Source organism: Chlorocebus sabaeus, chromosome 1, assembly GCF_047675955.1.
Source record: "Chlorocebus sabaeus isolate Y175 chromosome 1, mChlSab1.0.hap1, whole genome shotgun sequence".
NCBI lineage: Eukaryota > Metazoa > Chordata > Mammalia > Primates > Cercopithecidae > Chlorocebus > Chlorocebus sabaeus.
Genome location: NC_132904.1, coordinates 17,406,139 through 17,418,887, shown reverse-complemented (window position 1 = coordinate 17,418,887; position 12,749 = coordinate 17,406,139). Strand labels below are relative to the sequence as shown.

At 47.1% G+C, this 12,749-nt stretch overlaps 1 protein-coding gene across 4 annotated transcripts in view; it reads right to left on the bottom strand.

The window, feature by feature from the left end:
* The window catches only part of FNBP4 (formin binding protein 4), a 53,843-nt gene extending 44,872 nt beyond the window's left edge, over positions 1–8,971 (bottom strand). Inside the window, exons 1-2 of one of the 4 annotated variants that reach the window (XM_073016272.1) lie at positions 8,805–8,971; positions 6,359–6,451 (exon numbers count right to left, since the gene is read on the bottom strand). In XM_073016272.1, coding sequence (XP_072872373.1) covers positions 6,359–6,392 — 34 coding nt within the window. In that variant the 5' untranslated portion in view covers positions 6,393–6,451; positions 8,805–8,971. Of the gene's footprint in view, positions 1–6,358; positions 6,452–8,200; positions 8,575–8,804 lie in introns of those variants that run through there. The other 3 variants (XM_037999324.2, XM_037999323.2, XM_073016270.1) reach the window with 3 other exon arrangements.
* Positions 8,972–12,749: the final 3,778 nt, after the last annotated feature.

Here is a 12,749-nt window from a genome sequence, read left to right as displayed (position 1 = left end):
AATACTGGCTGGGCACGGTGGCTCATGCCTGTAATCCTAGCACTCTGGGAGGCCAAGGCGGGCGGATGACCTGAGGTCAGGAGTGCGAGAGCAGCTTGGCCAACATGGTAACTGTCTCTACCAAAAATTCAAAAAAATTAGCCGGGGTTGGTGGTGCACGCCTGTAATTCCAGCTGCTCGGGAGGCTGAGGCAGGAGAATCACTTGAATGCAGGATGCGGAGGTTACAGTGAGCCGAGGCTGTGCCACTGCACTCCAACCTGGGGAACAAGAACAAAACTCTATCTCAAAATAAATTAATTAAAAATAAAAACACTTCTAATGACAATCATAGATATAATCACTTTTGGTAAAAAGTTTCAATCAGGCAAGCTGCATGGTATTTTCATCACAAAATTCCCCAACAAGAGGTAGTTCCCCAGGTCCACAGGCAAAATAGGTTCTGCCTATTCCCTTTCTTCACCTAACAGCTTTTCACCTATGGACATAAAACTTCTTCTACACTCCTAAAAACATAATAAATTAGCCAAGAAAATGAAAATTATTAAGCCTAGTGTTTGTAAGAAATTCAGAGAGACATCATAAGTTGATCAAACTTTTTTTTTTTTTTTTGAGACAGTCTTGCTCTGTCGCCCAGGATGAAATGCAGTCGCACAATCTCGACTCACTGCAGCCTCTGTTTCCTGGATTCAAGCAATTCTCCTGCCTCAGCCTACCAAGTAGCTGGGATTACAGGTGTGTGCCAATGTAATTTTTGTATTTTTTTGTTTTTTGGTTTTTTTTTTGGAGATGGAGTCTCACTGTTGCCCAGGCTGGAGCGCAGCAGTGCGACCTCGGCTCACTGCAACCTCTGCCTCCCAGGTTTAAGCCATTTTCCTGCCTCAGCCTCCCGAGCAATTGGAATTACAGGCATGCACCACCAACCCCAGCTAATTTTTTTGTATTTTTAATAGAGACAGGATTTCACCATGTTGGCCAGGCTAGTCTAGAACTCCTGAACTCAGGTGATTCACCCGCTTCAGGCTCCCAAAGTGCTGGGATTACAGGTGTGAGCCATCACGCCCGGCCTTTTGTATTTTCAGTAGAGACAGGGTTTCACCATGTTGCCAGGCTGGTCTCAAACTCTTGACCTCAGGTGAGCCACCTCCCTCAGCCTCCCATAGTGTTGGGATTACAGGTGGCAGCCACAGTGGCCGCCTAGATCCCATATATCTTAAGTGACATTTGGCAACAGGTTCCAAGAACTACAAAACTCAAGTTTTTTTATACAGTCTCATCTTTGAGGCTAAAATATCAAGACATAACTCCAAAAAAACTTTGCTCAAAGCTTCTGGTGGCTTGCTTTAAACAACTAAAATCTGTAAACACTCAAATGCTCGCAAACAGTGGACTGGCAAAGCAAATTATAGGACATACCTGATTTATTACCATTTTGTGATAAATCAGACTATTATAGAATCACATGAAATATTACTAAAGGGATTAAAAGTAACACTAAAGGAATAAAAGCAAGTCACAAAATACACACAAAATTTAATTAAACCTCAGAAAATACAGAGTATATACTGCTAACAGGCATGAAGTTAGAGTAACACTGAAAATAAACGTTCACATTATCAGGTAAAATTGCTTTATCTTAGAAAAATCTTAGAGGCGGGGTGCAGTCGCTCACCGCTCTAATCCCAGTACTTTGGGAGGCTGAGACTAGCGGATCACGAGGTCAGGAGGTCAAGACCAGCCTGGCCAAGATGCTGAAACCCTGTCTCTACTAAAAATACAAACAAAAATTAGCTGGGCATGGTGGCACGCGCCAGTAATCCCAGCTACTAGCGAGGCTGAAGCAGGAGAATCGCTCTAACTTAGGCAACGGAGGTTGCAGTGAGCCAAGATCATGCCACTGCACTCCAGCCTGGGCAACAGAGCAAGACTCCATCTCAAAGTTTAAAAAAAAAAAAAAAAAAAAAGAGAAAAATCTTAGAAACAAAAACAACAGGATGGTCATGATGGCTCACATCTATAATCCTAGCATTTTGGGAGGCCAAGTAAGGAGGATCACGTGAGCCTCCTTGAGACCAGCCTGGGCAATAGAGTGAGACGATGTCTATATAAAGAAAAAAAAAATTATTAAAAACAACAAAGCTGACCAGGTGCCTCTGACCTATGAGCAGGTACTAAAGAACTCCAAGCATTTAATTATTTTTTTTTTTTGAGACAAAGTTTCACTTGTTGCCCAGGTTGGAGTGCAATGGCGCAATCTTGGCTCACTGCAACCTCTGCCTCCTGGGTTCAAGTGATTTTCCTGCCTCAGCGTCCTGAGTAGCTGGGATTAAGGCATGTGCCACCATTCCCAGCTAGTTTTGTATTTTTAGTAGAGACGGGGTTTCTCCATGTTGGTCAGGCTGGTCTTGAACTCCAGACCTCAGGTGATCCACCAGCATCAGCCTCCCAAAGTGCAGGGATTACAGGCGTTGAGTCACAGCACCTAGCCGTTTTTTTCTTTTTTGAGATGGAATCTTACTTTGTCACCCAGGCTGGGGTGCAATGGCGTGGTCTAGCTCACTGCAACCTCCGCCTCCCGGGTCCAAGCGATTCTCCCACCTCAGCCTTGCAAGTAGCTGGGACTACAGGTGCGTGCCACCATACCCAGCTAATTTTTGTATTTTTAGTAGAGATGGGGTTTCACCATGTTGGCCAGGCTGGTCTTGAACTCCTGACCTTGTCATCCGCCCACCTTGGCCGCCCAAAGTGCGGGATTACATGCGTGAACCACTACGCCCGGCCTTGGTGTTTTTTCTTTGAGATGGAGTTTCGCTCTGTCACCAGGCTGGAGTGCAGTGGCACGATCTTGGCTCACTGCAACCTCCACTTCCCGGGTTCAAGTGATTCTCCCACCTCAGTCTCCTGAGTAGCTGGGGCTACAGGTGCACGCCACCACACCCAGCTAATTTTTGTATTTTTAGTAGAGATGGGGTTTCACCATGTTGGCCAGGATGGTCTCGATCTCTTGGCCTTGTGATTTGCCTGCCTTAGCCTCCCAAAGTGCTGGGATTACAGGCCTGAGCCGCCGTGCCCTGCCTATTTTATATATATATATTTTTGACACAGGGTCTCATTCTGTCACCTAGGCTGGATTGTAGTGGCATGATCATATAGCTCACTGCCACCTTGAACTCCTGGGCTCAAGCGATCCTCCTGCCTCAGTCTCCCAAGTAGCTAGGACCACAGGTGATCAGCATGTCCAGCTCATTTTTAATTTTTTTTGTAGAGATGGGGGTCTCGGCCAGGCGCGATGGCTCATGCCTATAATCCCAGCGCTTTGGGAGGCTGAGGCGGGTAGATTACTTGACGTCTGGAGTTCCAGACCAACCTGGCCAACATGGCGAACGCTGTCTCTACTGAAAATACGAAAATTAGCTGGGCATGGTGGTGTGGGCCTGTAATCCCAGCTACTTGGAAGGCTGAAGAAGGACAATTGCCGGAACCCAGGAGACAGAGGCTGCAGTGAGCTGAGATCACGCCACTGCACTCCAGCCTAGGCAACAGAGACTCTGACTCAAAAAAAAAAAAAAAAGAAAAAAAAAGAGATGAGGGTCTCTCTGCTGCCTAGGCTGGTCTTGAACTCTAGGCTTCAAGTGATCCTCCTAACTCAGCCTCCCAAAGCACTGGGATTACAGGCATGAGCCACCATGCCTGGCAAGAATTTCATTTCTTTAAAAACTCCATTTTGGGGGGTGTTAAAAACTAAGCTCCTGGGCTGGGCACAAGGACTCATGCCTGTAATCCCAGCACTTTGGAAGGCCAAGGAGGAAAAAAATCACTTAAATTCTGGAGTTGTAAGAACAAGTCCTTGACTACTATTCAGATTAAGATGTGTTGCAGGCTAGGCATGGTGGTTCAGACCTGTGATCACCGCACTTTGGGAGTCCAAGGCAGGTGGATCACTTGAGGTCAGGAGTTCAAGACCAGCCTGGCCAACATGGCAAAACCCTGTCTACTAAAAATACAAAAATTAGCCAGTAATCCCAGCTACTCAGGAGGGCCTGGCCAACATGGCGAAACCCCATCTCTACTGAAAATACAAAAATTAGCCAGTAATCCCAGCTACTCAGGAGGGTGACGTAGGATAAATCAACCCGGGAGGCAGAGGTTGCGGTGAGCCAAGATCCCGCCACTGCACTTAAACTCAAACTCAAAAAAAAAAAGACTTGTTGCTACTTAAAGCCTGAGAAAGCATGGTCATTCTTCAGAGCCATAGTTTTTTTTTTTTCTTTTTGAGATGAAGTCTTGCTCTGTCGCCCAGGCTGGAGGGCAGTGGTGTGATCTCAGCTCACTGCAAGCTCCACCTCCCAGGTTCACGCCATTCTCCTGCCTCAGCCTCCTGAGTAGCTGGACTACAGGCACCTGCCACCATGCCCAGCTATTTTTTTGTATTTTTAGTAGACACCGAGTTTCACCATGTTAGCCAGGATGGTCTCGATCTCCTGACCTCGTGATCCGCCCGCCTCGGCCTCCTAAAGTGCTGGGATTATAGGTGTGAGCCACTGCACCCGGCCCAGAGCCATAATTTTTAGCCGTCTTTTTTTGAGAGAGGTATTGACCCCTCAAACCTCAACATTCTTACTTACCTTTAAGGGATGATGCCACACAATTTGTATATCAACTACCTATATCAGGCAGTAAATTATTTCTTAGGTATATACCTCTTATGGCTTGAATGTGCCCCTAAAAAGGATGTTTTGGAAATTAAATCCCCAATGCAACAGTGTTGGGAGGTAGGGGCCTAATGGAAGGTGTTGACATCACGAGAGGACATGCAAACCACAGGAGTAATCAAGGAAGTTTCTCCTAGAAACATTTAAATTTATATTTTATGTATTTATTTGAGACAGGTTCTCACTCTGTCACCCAGGCTGGAGTGCAGTGGCAAAACCTCAGTTCACTGCAACCTCCACCTCCTGAGTAGTTGTGATTATAGGTGTGCGCCACCATGCCCAGCTAATTTTTATGTTTCTAGTAGAGATAGGGTTTCACCACGTTGGCCAGGCTGGTCTCGAACTCCTTAACTCAGATGATCCGCCTGTTTCAGACTACCAAAGTGCTGTGATTACAGGCGTGAGCCACAGCTCCTGGCTAAATTCTACATATTTTAAATGTGTTAAGTCTCAAATGAAATAACATATGCAGTTTGCAAATACAAAATGGTATAATGTAGTTCTGAAATTTCTCTCACATTCAAATTTTAGCTTTCTAACTAACTCACACTGGGGTGTTTTGTTTGCTTTTTTTTTAGGTGGCAAATGGTAGGAGAGAGGAATAAGCATCTATCATTTTAAGCATCAAATAGTACAAAAAGTATTCTGAACTGAAAAGATTACTACCAATTATAGAGTATTTAATATTAAAACACATTTTACTCTTCCAAGATACACAGAGTGGAGAAAATTAACATTCTTGGCACTTACTATGTCACATCTGGAACTATCTCAGAGATAAAAGATCCATTTTACAGATTAATGAGGTTCAATCCAATTAGCAATTGTCCCAAAGTCTAAGTGTGAATGCCAGAGTGATGAATTGAACCCAGGTTTGTATACAAAACCACTGTTGCAACTACCACATTCGTTTGTACTTCAAAATATTTAATAAGCTTGATTTCCAGGTCCACCAATGTTTGTTAGGTAACCAATCAAGCCAGAGTGTTAGAAAAGAAATAGGAGTTGGCATGCCTAATGAACACCAAGCTAGTGGGAGGACCAGAAAACTAGTTATAAAACAGCATCAGGGGCCAGGCGCGGTGGCTCAAGCCTGTAATCCCAGCACTTCAGGAGGCCGAGACGGGCGGATCACGAGGTCAGGAGATGGAGACCATCCTGGCTAACACGGTGAAACCTCGTCTCTACTAAAAAATACAAAAAACTAGCCGGGCGAGGTGGCGGGCGCCTGTAGTCCCAGCTACTCCGGAGGCTGAGGCAGGAGAATGGCGTAAACCCGGGAGGCAGAGCTTGCAGTGAGCTGAGATCTGGCCACTGCACTCCAGCCTGGGCGACAGAGCGAGACTCCGTCTCAAAAAAAAAAAAAACACAAAAACAAAAAAACAAACAAAAAAAACCCCACAAAAAACAGCATCGGGAAAAAATAGTAAAAAAGGTTTTGGGTAAAGAAAAACAACCAATTTTCCACTGGTCAAAGTGTATATACATCAACATTCTCTCACAAACAAAAAAATCTTAAATCATATTTTTGGGAGAAATAACGTTAGCAACTGTAAAGCATTCAACAAAACATTCTATGTACAAACCCAACTTGACTTTAATGAAGGACGTGCGAGAAAAAATGTAAAAAACAAAACAAAATAATACCTGTTGCTTTAACAGCTGTGGGTCTAGTGGTCATGACTGGTTTTGGAGGATTCTGAACAACTCTAGGAACCTCCTGCACCGCTTCCTGTTCATCTGGATTAGAAAAAAAAAAAAAAAAGAAAACTATAGTCAGATTCCAGACCAGAGAAAACACTAGAGGTGACAAATCACATCTGGATTAGGAAAAAAAAAAAAAAAGAAAACTGTAGTCAGATTCCAGAGAAAACACTAGAGGTGACAAATCAATTGTTCATTTAACGTTTCAGCTCTAAGTTCCATCAATTTAAAAAAAGTGCATTTCGGCTGCGCTCGCACCTGTAATCCCAGCACTTTGGGAGGCCAAGACGGGGGCAGGGGGGTGTCACTTGAGGTCAGTCTGGCCACCATGGTGAAACCCCATCTCTACTAAAAATACAAAAAAATACAAAAAATAAAAAGTAGCTGGGCGTGGTGGCACTCGCCTGTAATCCCAGCTACTCCAGAGGCTGAGGCAGGAGGATCGCTTGAACCCAGGAGGGAGAGGTTACTGCAGCCTGGGCCACAGACGGAGACTTCATCTCAAAAAAAAAAAAAAAGGACATTTTGCTGACCCAAATAATTGGGAGATGATAAACACACAGAGCTGGAATCTTTTTTTTTGTTTTATGAGATGGAGTTTCGCTCTTGTCGCCCATGCTGGTCAAACTCCTGACCTCAAGTGATCTGCCTACCTCGGCCTCCCAAAGTGCTGGGATTACAGGCGTGAGCCACCGCGCCCTGGAGTCTTTCATCTGCCTACAAACTTCAACATCAAGGGAAGGCTCTGATCATGGTAAATAAAAATTATTAATACAGCTTCATGGCCAGGCGAGGTGGCTCTCGCCTGTACTGATCGCTTGAGCCCTGGAGTTCGAGACCAGCCCAGGCAACAAGAAGAAACTCCGTCTTTACTGAAAATACAAAAATTAGTCGGGCATGGCGGCAGGATCCTGTAGTCCCAGCTACCCAGGAAGCTAAGGTGGGAAGACCGCTTGAACCCAAGAGGTGGAGGTTGCAGTGAGCCCAAGATCGCATCACTGCACTCCAGCCTGGGCGACAGATTGAAACCTTGTCTCGAAAACACAAAACAAAACTCTTAAAAGTTACACCTGCAATACCTACAAATACATACAAAAACAGTAAGTATTTTCCAGGCTATGATAGGACCTTTACAAGACACACCAAACACTGCTTTTGGCGGATTTTTTGCAATTAACGACCCAGCGTGATCTCTGAACATCCGAAACGGTAGCGGCTCCTCCCGCGCCTAGCCCCGCAGTCACTTTAAATCCAAGCACCACTCGGGTGAGAACCACACAAATACTTAGAAACCCACCAGCTCCATTTCTCCAGGAGTTTTGCTAGTGTAGGGATGCTTACTGGCTGGAATATTAAAAAGCTTTTTCTAAACGTCTCTATCCCCGTTTTGACAAAACCGAAAGGAGGCAGATGACGTGTGGAAAGGCCTGGTCCACAGTCACAGGCCGCGCACGCGGAAACTCATCCTCACATCCACTCTCTGCATTACCCAAAACCGACCCGGGGCGTTTGGGAGACTCAGGGTGCCCGAACCTCGGTCGTATTTCAAACGTTCCTGGGGCAAGCCCCGCACCAGACATGGCGCCTCGGGCTTGGCCCGGGCCGAGGGCGCAGAACACGGCCTGGCCCTTCTGCGGCCCGGAGCCCAGGACCGCCCCGCCTGCAGTCCCGCAGCAGGCAGGCCTCAGAAGCCGACCTCGCCCGCCTCCCTCGCTGGGTCTGGCCAGGCGCCCTGAGGAGCCTAGGACGCAAGCCCTGAGCTCGAGTTCGGGTCCCCCCGCGCACCCTTGCCTTCTGAAGGCGAGTCGTCCGAGGCCGCGGCGGCAGTCACTGCGGTGGTGGTGGTCGTCGCCGCCGCAGGGGCGGGCTGGCTGGGGACCGCAGCCGTTGAGTCCGGCTCGGTGTCGGGTTCCGGCTCCGGGTCCCGGCCCGGCGTGCTGCCCCGAGGACCCGGCGGAGAGAGCTGCAGGATGGGCCTGCGGCCGGGTACCGCTCGGGACTTCTTCCCCATCGCGAGCCCGAGCGCGAGCAGCGAGCGTCGGGCGGCCGAGAGGGGCGGGCGCTGGGCGCTGGGCACTGCGACGCGTAATCAATATTCATGCACCGCGACACCGCCTCCAGCCCGGATCCGCTTTCAACCGGCCGAGCGCGCGCTTGCGCAAGCGCCTCGGGCCCTTCGGTTCTTCTGGCGCCTAGTCACCGGGAGAAAGGGCGGGCTTACCCACGGCGCTAGGTGATTGGCTGTTTTGACCCAGAGAACGGACCCGTGGCCAATGGAAAAGGAAAAAGGGTGAGTGTCCAGCCAATAGTGGGGTAGGGCCTGAATTAGAATGACTTCCCTACTTCCGTCGGGTTCCACCCATGCGCTTTCCCCGAGCGTTTTCTTTACCCTCTTGTCCTCCATCTTGTGGCTATTCTTGGTCGAGCGTTCCATGTTGTTTGTCTTCTAGAAAGGTGTGCTTCTGGGCCGAGCGCGCTCACGCCTGTAATGCCAACACTTTGGGAGGCCGAGGCGGGTGGATCACGAGGTCAGGAGTTCAAGACCAGCTTGTCCAAGATGGTGAAACCCCGTCTGTAATAAAAATACAAAAAGAGTAGCCGGGCGCAGTGGCAGGCGCCTGTAATCCTAGCTAATCGGGAGACTGAGGCAGGCGAATCGCTTGAACCCGGCGGCAGAGGTTGCAGTGAGCCGATATCGCGCTACTGCACCCCACCCTGGGCGACAGAGTGAGACTGTCTCAAAAAAAGTTAAAAAAAGAAAGGTGTGCTGTTTTCCGGGCCCTTCCCCGAGTTTCGCCCTGATTATCGTGGCTTACTTTGGGTATAGTATTGAACATTAAATAGGGCAGTGGGTCTTTTATGCTTTTGTAATTTCTTACAGCCCAAATAGATGTCTCATATTTTCTCGCTTATTAGCTGGGAAAAAACACGAGATATTCCACTACCTACAAGGAAAAAGCCTAAAATTGTTGAGATGGAATACAGGAACCTTACCAGTTTTGTATCACTACTATCGTCAACCTGCTTTAATTAATTTACCCTTACTTTATAACACTGCCCCCTCTCCCGTCTCTTCTACCTGTGGAGCCCGCCACTTGGAGCATCACGTCCCTGTTTTCCTTTGCACTGGCTGGAATGATTACTGCATCACATGATGGAAGTCTTTTTTTCTTTCATCAAGGCGCAATGCAGACGCAGTGCAGGCGTGACCGCTCCTGCCCAGCCGCTTCCTGGCACTTGGCATCTTGTTGACATCCGTCTCCCTTCTAAACTAAGGAATGCGAGTGGTATTTATTTTTATATCCGCAGCAGCTCAGTTCCCACTAAAAATATCTAATACTTACTGAACTCAATGTGTCAGTCACCAAGCACTTTACACGTAGAATTGCATTTGATTCCCTTTTAAAATGATTATTTCTAATTTTATTTTTAAGTGTCTTGCTCTCTCATCCAGGTTGGGGTAACGTGGCATGTTCATAGCTCACTGCAGCCTCAAACTCCTGGGCTAAAGCTGTCCTCTTGCCTCAGCTTACCGTGTAGCTAGGACTACAGTGGTGTGTGCCACCATGCCTGGCTAACTTATTAATTTTTTTTTTTTTTTGAGACGGTGTCTCGCTCAGTCACCCAGTAGCCCGGGCTGGAGTGCAGTGGTGCAATCTCGACTTACTGCGGCTTCTGCCCTCCAGGTTCAGGCGACTCTCCTGCCTCAGCCTCCTGAGTAGTTGAGATAACAGGTGTCCACCACCAAGCCTGGCTAATTTTTTTATTTTTAGTATAGACAGGGTTTTGCCATATTGGTCAGGCTGGTCTCAAACTCCTGACCTCAGGTGATGCACCCGCTTTGGCCTCCCAAAGCGCTGGGATTACAGGCGTGAGCCACCATGCCCGGCCCAATTTTTTTATTTTAATTTTAATTAATTTATTTTTGAGAGAGTTTCGCTGTGTTGCCAGGCTGGAGTGCAGTGGCATGATCTTGGCTCACTGCAGTCTTTGCCTCCCAGGTTCAAGCGATTCCCCTGCCTCAGCCTCCTGAGTAACTGGGACTACAGGCGCGCACCACCTTGCCCGGCTAATTTTTTGTATCTTAGTAGAGACGGGTTTCACCATATTGGCCAGGCTGGTCTAGATCTTCTGACCTCATGATCTGTCTACCTCGGCCTCCCAAAGTGCTGAGATTACAGATTTTTATTTTGTATACAGAGTCGCCCAGGTTGGAGAGCAGTGGCATGATCTTGGCTCACTGCGACCTCCACCTTGTGGGTTCAAGTGATTCTCCCACCTCAGCCTCCCAAGTAGTTGGGACAACAGGCGCATGCCACCACCCCCACTAATTTTTGTATTTTTAGTAGAGACGAGGTTTCACCATGTTGGCCAGGCTGGTCTCGAACTCCTGACCTCAAGTGATCTGCATGCCTCAGCCTCCTAAAGTGCTGGGATTACAGGCGTGAGCCACCGTGCCTGGACTAATTTTTTTTTTTTTTAGAGGGAGTTTTGCTCTTATCACCCAGGCTGGAGTGCAATGGCACGATCTCAGCTCACAGCAACTTCTGCCTCCCGGGTTCAAGCAATTCTCCTCCCTCAGCCTCCTGAGTAGCTGGAATAACAGGCGCTCGCCACCACGCCCTACTAATTTTTTGTATTTTTAGTAGAGACGGGGTTTCACCATGTTGGCCAGGCTGGGCTCAAACTCCTGACTTCAGGTAATCCACCTGCCTCGGCTTCCAAGAGTGCTAGGATTACAGGTGTGAGCCACTGTGCCTGGCCCCAAGAATTTGCTGTTTTAAAGCTGTTAGCAATTTTCTACTTTATTTAATGAGAGACAACAGTAAAATACGGAGTTTTGTATAGGAACTTTGAAGCCAAACATCTGGATTGAAACTTTTCTTCCGCACCTTCCAGATATGAAGGCTTAGACAAATTTAACATCCCTAAATTTGTTTCTGCAACCACAAAATGCATTAGTACTAGTATCCATAGATCCATAGAGTTGTTATGAAGTTTAAATTTTATCATAGTTTTTTTTTTGTTTTTTGAGACGGAGTCTTGCTCTGTCACCAGGCTGGAGTGCAATGACGTGATCTCGGCTCACTGCAACCTCCACCTCCCGGGTTCAAGTAATTCTCCTGCCTTAGCCTCCTGAGTAGCTGGGACTCCAGGTGCGTGCCACCACATCCAGATAATTTTTGTATTTTTAGTAGAGACAGGGTTTCCCCATGTTGGCCAGGTTGGTCTCAAACTCCTGACCTCAGGTGATCCGCCCACCTCAGCCTCTGAAAGTGCTGGGATTACAGGCGTAAGCCACCATGCCCAGCCTGTATCATAGCTTTAAGACCTTTGCATTGCACCTGGAAAAAAATAAACACTGGTAGCTGTGGAGTCCTAATAAGGGAAAAGGAGTCAGGCTGACAGTAGGGGAGAATGAAAAGAAAAAGTAGGTAAGCTCTAAGTCTGCCTTTCTTCATAATCCAGGACATATAGTCCTCCTGTGCAAGTAACTCACGATCTTCCTATGCCCAACTTATCACCAGAACCTTGGCTGATAGAAAAATGCAAGTTAGCTCAGTGCAACCTTGGCATTATCAAATACTGCATGTAGCCCTCTCCAGCATAAGCACCATTCTGTAAAATCCCTAGCAAGCATTTGTCTCCTTGCAGTCAGCTCCTCTCTCAGTGACCTGCCTGTTGCATCCTTGGAATGTATTTTTATACTATCTGCCTTTGTTTACCTGTCTTGGTAAGTTCCTTTACCACCTCTGCAACACTGGCCCCAATTAGTTGTTACCTGACAGCAGCTATTTTTACTATTAATGATCATTTTGTCTACACAAAAGTCCAGGTAATATTATAAAACTGGTTGGAACTAAGTTGAGATTATGAGCTAAACCAAAATGTATAGAAATGTGAAAGGCTGTTTTCCTTGGGGGAAACATACATTTCTGGAGCTGATGGTTATTTATGCTTATACCAAGGATTCTCAACTGTCTGGAGGGCATTAAAGCGATATAAAAATCCAAACCAGTTGGAGTGGGGTGGGAGTGCAGGAACTATATCAATGTACTTTATTTTAATGTAATTATTTGAAACAGGGTCTTGCTCTGTTGCCCAGGCTGGAGTACAATGGCATGATCATGGCTCACTGTAGCCTTTTCCTCTTGAGGCTCAAGGGATCCTCTCACCTCACCCTCCCGAGTAGCTGAGACTACAGTTGCATGCCACTAATCCCAGCTAATTTTTTATTTTTGGTAGAGATAGGGTTTTGCCATGTTGTCTGTGCTGGTCTGGAACTCCTGGGTTCAAGCTGTCCGCCCATCTCAGTCTCTGAAAGCACTGGGAT